The 6,275-nt window shown below is 30.1% G+C and overlaps 1 protein-coding gene across 4 annotated transcripts; it reads left to right on the forward strand.

Moving 5' to 3' along the window:
* Nucleotides 1–884: 884 nt before the first annotated feature.
* LOC110824023 (myrcene synthase, chloroplastic-like) lies at nt 885–4,585 on the forward strand. Of its 4 annotated transcripts, XM_088213002.1 has the most exons (8): nt 885–1,239; nt 1,399–1,669; nt 1,793–1,900; nt 1,985–2,165; nt 2,909–3,127; nt 3,220–3,358; nt 3,709–3,954; nt 4,156–4,585. In XM_088213002.1, exons 1-8 carry the CDS (start codon nt 994–996, stop codon nt 4,450–4,452), a joined length of 1,707 nt encoding a protein of 568 aa, XP_088069128.1. In that variant the 5' UTR covers nt 885–993; the 3' UTR covers nt 4,453–4,585. The 4 variants fall into 4 exon arrangements, with proteins under 4 accessions (XP_088069128.1, XP_021910220.2, XP_088069129.1 ...); XM_022054528.2 differs by having other exon boundaries at nt 886–1,239; nt 1,793–2,165; XM_088213003.1 differs by having other exon boundaries at nt 886–1,239; nt 1,793–2,165; nt 4,160–4,585.
* Nucleotides 4,586–6,275: the final 1,690 nt, after the last annotated feature.

Genomic DNA, 6,275 nt, shown 5'->3' on the forward strand with positions numbered 1-6,275 from the left:
TTTGTCAATTAAAGCGCCTAATAAAGTTTATATCATTTTATTGTTAATTTTCTTCATTGGGTAGATTCTTGTCAAAGATTCTGTTAGTCTACATACAAGTTCAACATCCCAACGAAAAAAATGGTATGATTATTGAATTAGTCTTTATATTAAAATTTGTCCATCCATACTAATCTCTATTTATTAGATTAATATTTACACTGTTAGTGGATTTGATACAACACGTTGGACGCATGACTTCTTAATTGAGTAAATTTTTATATAAAATGTTATATTATATCTAATGTATAAATATTATTTTTATTTAATATAAAAGATGAAATATTAAAATTAAGAAAAAATAATTTCTTTCAACTATTATTGAGAGGAGGAAGAATTTTTTTTTAAAAAAAAAAATTTCATCGAAATAATTAAAAATTAATTATTTACACGATTGATTGATAAATAGTACGTATCATTTATGACGAAAATTTATTCAACTGTAAATGATCACATGTCCAACTTAATTAATAATACATAAACTAAAAAAATATTTTTTTTGAAATTAATACACATTTTTTTAAAAAAATATTAGAATCAAAAGAATAAAAAATTAGTACATTAATTAATTAAACATATATGATTAATACTTGCACTAAGTTAATAGTTAGTCCGCTAAAAATTACAAGAGAACGTACAAAAAAATGCAGTATATATATATATATATATATATATATTCATTTGGACCTACCTTTTTGACTTTATGTACGCATGAAAAACACATGCCTGCCATCAACAGTGGAATATTTTTTTCACTCATTAGACAGAGAAATAAATAATAATAATTACAGAAAATTAAGAAATCAGATCGTGTCATAAATAAATATATATATATATATATGTACGTATAAGGGCATTTGTTGAGTTAAGATCGATATATACACAACAAAGCGTTTACTAAAACTTGCAGTATTCATAATAAGATCTATATCAGGGTGTATAAATTTCTATTGTATGGCTATTCACAGCTTAATTCAAGGATTAATCCCTTCAAGCTTCTTCTTCATGAATAGCAGACCAGAAAATTGTAATCTCATCAAAAATGGTGTCTGTGTTGATCCTTTTAGGGTTCGGTGCAAGCTTGCAGCTGGTGGAAGTGAAATTCCGATGCATCAACAATCCATTCCAAGGAGGTCAGCAAATTATGAACCTCCTCTTTGGAGCTATGATTATATTCAATCTCTGACAAATGATTATCTGGTACGTACGTTTCCTTCTTACCTTGCTTAATTACTAGTGTGCATCTTCTTTATTAATAAAATGATCTGACTTTGCCAAAAAAAAAAAAGATGATATTTATGATCGTTTGATTAGCCTACTTCAAATTTACAAATTGATTAAGCCTTTCTTTTAGTACAGGAAGAATCTTATGGTATACAGTTAAGGAAGCTAAAGGCACAAGTGAGCACGATGCTTGAACTTTTGGAGGATCCATTGGATAGCATTGAGTTAATTGATATTCTTGAGAGGTTGGGATTATCTTATCACTTTACAAATGATATAGACAAAATCTTGAAGTGCATAAGTGAGAAAAACAAAACAAATAATGATTCGTGGAAGAAAAATAATTTATATGCAACAGCACTTGAATTCAGACTTCTAAGACAACATGGCTACCACATACCTCAAGGTACTTAAACATGACCATATTGGCACTTCTTTTTTGAGTTAAATAATGGAGAAATTGATACATAAAGTTGCTTAAGTCAACATGTACAAATTCGTAAAACAAATCTTCATTTGTATCTTGTAGAGATTTTTAATATTTTTATGGACGAGAAAAGGAGCTTTAAGGCACACCTCAACGAAGATATAAAGGGAATTTTGAGCTTGTATGAAGCTTCATATCTTTTGGTAGAAGGTGAAATAATTCTAGAAGAAGCTAGAAGTTTTACCACAAAACATCTTAAGGAATATATAAAGCAAAATAAAAATGATCTTTCAGTGTTTGTGAGCCATGCCTTAGAGCTTCCCTTACACTGGAGAGTTCCAAGAGTGGAGGCCAGATGGTTCATTGAGTACTACGAAAGGAAACAAGACATGAGTCCTATCTTGCTTAAGTTTGCAAAGCTAGATTTCAACATAGTGCAGGCCATTTACAAAAAGGATCTAAAACAAGAGTCAAGGTAAGTAAGAGGAAGCAAATATTTTGTTCATCTATTTTATGACTAAGAAGACCTAATCAATTCTAAAAATAATTAAATTTAGACAATATATAATAGTCTTATAGGCAATGAGAAATTCATAAACGCAATTTGAATATTTAATTTCTTGACTCAAATATCACCAATATTATAGGTAGAGATAAATAATAAATTGATTCATCTTTTATTAAGTTTTTATTATAACAAATTTTCAGTTAGTTACCTAAATTTCAACTTATGGTTGTTATTGTCTTATTTTTGCTAATTAACTTCCAATACAAGATGTATTACATTTGTACTTGAGAAACTTTTGGTTTAACAAGTTTATGCATAAGAGTATTATGTAAAAACTTAATTACAACTAGAATTAGTCAATCAAATTGCTTAGTAGAAACTTAAAAGATTTTATATATTTCTTTTACTCTTTAGTGTTAATGTTCTATATTTTTTAGGCAATGGGATTAAGTTAGTGAATTCTAAACTTTGAAAGCTTTAATAAATTGAGTTGATTGTTTTCATGCTTCCATGATACCTACATCACTTTATTGGATTAGTATCATTTTATTCTTGGAACGAATTGGTTGTGTTCAAACTTGCATGTTACTTAAGCAACTTTTTTGGATTAGTGTAAAATATGATGTGCTTAAAACATTATGATGAAAAATCTTAATCATTTGCTATAATTTTCTCAAACTAATAGCAATTTTCTTATTTTGCAAAATAAGATGGTGGAAGAATATTGGCTTCGAGGACAAGCTAGTCTTCTCGAGGAGTAGGTTAGTGGAGAGCTTTTTATGGAGTATCGGTATTACATTTAAGACTCAACTTGGATATTACAGACAAATGGTAACAAAAGTGATTTCTCTCGTGACTACTATTGACGATATTTATGATGTATATGGTACTTTAAATGAACTGGAGCTCTTTACAGATACCGTTAAAAGGTTAGTAATGCACACTTTTCTAAATTAATTGTAGTTGTCTTATAAGATGATCAATGTTTACTAGATTTATATTATAAATATTAAAATTACAGGTGGGACATTCATACAATTGACCAACTTCCAGAGTACATGCAAATATGTTTTCTTGGCCTCTATAACTCTATAAACGAAATTTCATTTGGCATTCTCAAGGAATATGGGACTAATGTCATTCCTCACCTAAGAGAAGCGGTAAGTATCTAATTCAATTTCATTAATGAAATAATTTTTTCAATAGAAATATATATATTTCATTAATTAGATAATCATCCATACACTAATACTAACACAGTAAATAATAACACAATTTTTTAAATAACAATTTTTTTTAATACAAATCATAACTCAAATCCATACTTTTATAAAGAATTATATAAATATTAATCATCCAACCAAAAATAGTTGGTAATTTAATAAGATGATTTGTTGTTATTTTATGTATAAATTATTTTTGTATATAAAAACCTTAATTTGTTTTTTAAAAAAGGTGAATCAAATTTATAGCAAGTTAATAACCAAATCAATTTTATTTTATTTTTCAGTGGGCGGAATTATGTGAAGCATATTTATTAGAGGCCAAGTGGTACTATAGTAAATGGAGGCCAAGCCTAGAAGACTACATGGAAAATGCATGGATTTCAGTAGGAGGAGCAATTATTCTAAAGCATGTTTACATTCTTACAAACGTTATAAATAATAAATCATTAGATTGTTTAAATGAATACCATGATGTTATTCGTTGGTCCTCAACAATTATACGTCTCGTGGATGATCTTGGAACATCATCGGTATGTATCTTAAATTTGATTTCGACAAAATTTTAAATATATTTTTCAATTTAATTGAGATTCTTTTGATATTAAATTCATTATCTCAAATTTTGTATAGTTTATTTTCATCTTTTCATAATTGAACTATAAGTATGATATAGTTTTTGTAGAGCTTTAATATATAACAATGATGTTTTATTATTTGTTGTGTACATATAGGTAGAGCTTAAAAGAGGAGATGTTTCAAAGTCAATTCAGTGTTACATGCACGAGACTGGAGCATCAGAGGAAGATGCTCGTCAACATATCAGAAATCTAATTGAGAAAATGTTGAAAAAGATAAATACATACATAATCACATATTCTCTACCACACTCTAAGATATACATCGATGTTGCAATGGATGCTGCAAGGATAGCCCTATGCATGTATAGACTCGGAGACTCTTATGGAGACGGATATAGTGTTAAAGATTATGTATCATCACAACTTGTTCATCCCATTTACATTATGTAGTAAAGGGTATATAGAAGATGGGAAGTATGGATATTGATCATATTACAAAAACTTATATAGATTTTAATTTTCTAATTTTTTGTAATTTTTTTAAACTAATGACTAAATGTACATCTGTCAATCTCTTCATTAATTGAGATTGTGATAAAGAAACTGTAGAATAATGGCTTTAATACAGAGAATCCATACATCACCAAGAAATACAGAGAATCCAGTAAGGGATTTGTGAGAATCACTACAAGTTACCCAGTCAGAGTCACTGAAAGCTTTGAGGTGCAGAGAGTTCTCAGCCGGATAAAAAAGACTTTAACTCGGAGTACCTTTAAGATACCTCAAAATCAAAGGTGCAGCTTGCAAATGTGTTTGACTGGGAGTATTTAAAAATTGAGAAAGCTGTTGAATAGAATAACAAATATCAGGTTGAGTATTGGCAAGGTAAAGTAGCTTATCAATGAGTTGCCTGTATAAGAAAGCATCCTGAAGAGGAGGACCATCCTGTTTTGTCAACTTGACAGAAGGAACCATGGGTGTAGAAGTTGGTTTACAGCCCAAAAATCCAGTATCACGAAATAAATCCAAAGTATACTTACATTGGCAAGCATTAATGTCTGCAGAGGAACACAAGATCTCCAAACCCAAGAAATATTTCACTTCACCAAGATCTTTTATTTTAAAAATATCATGTAGAAAATTTTTAACTGATTGAATCTGATCCAAATTATCACTGGCAAGAAACACATCATCTACATACACAAGAATCATAATAAAAGAAAAACCAGTATGCTTAAAAAACAGTGAGGAATCTGAATGGGCTTGCATAAAACCATAAATTTTCAAGGCTTCAGTCAGCTTGAAATTCCATTGTCGACTAACTTGTTTAAGACCGTACAAGCTCATTTTTAATCTATAAACTTGATTGGGCTGAGAGTCATGAACTCCAGGGGGAAAGAGTCATATATACTTCCTCTTTTAAATCACCATGTAAAAAAGCAATATTGATATCCAACTGATGAAGATGTCAGCCTTTTGCAGAAGCTAGTGCCAACAAGTCCGAATGGTGGTTTTGAACAGCTTGACAACAGGTAAGAAAGTGTAAAGAAAAAATCAATTCCAGATTGCTGGGTGTATCCCTTTGCAACTAATCTGACTTTTTATCTTTCGATAGAATCATCTGCACGTCTTTTGATCTTGTAGACCCATTTACAACCAATGGGTCGCTTATCAGGAGGTAAAGGAACAAGATCCCAGGTTTGGTTTGCTTCTAGTGCTTGTATCTCAGTGACCATTGTCTCTTTCCAGCAAGATACTTTAATAGCTTGAGTATAAGTGATTAGTTCAGTTTCTTAGGATAGGGAAAGAACAAAAGGCTTGTGTGTGTTGTAAAGATTATCATAAGTAAGGACATTTGAAAGGCAATGTGGAGTGGATATAGAATGAGACTTCAAACCATATAAGTAGTAACCATGTAAATGAGACGATTGCTTTATGGATCTATTAGTTCTTCTGAGTGGTGGTGAATGTGAAATAGGTAAGTTATCTGATTCTGTGGTTGAGTCGTTATAATTTTCTGGTGAACTATTTCCAATCAAAGAAGGAGATGCATGAGTAAAAGAATTATCAGATGTAAATGATGAGGAATGAGAATTACCAGAATTAGTTGATCCAGCATAGTAGCTGAGGTCTACATTACCCTGATGCTGTGAAGTCGGTTGTACACTACAATCTGGTGTTAAATCATCAACACAAGGAAGTACAAGATTGTTTGAATCTGTAGTCGAAGGAGTAGAGGATAAATAAGAAAAGGGAAATATATGTTCAAAGAA

This window comes from Carica papaya, chromosome 2 (genome assembly GCF_054855325.1).
Source record: "Carica papaya isolate Zhongbai chromosome 2, ASM5485532v1, whole genome shotgun sequence".
NCBI lineage: Eukaryota > Viridiplantae > Streptophyta > Magnoliopsida > Brassicales > Caricaceae > Carica > Carica papaya.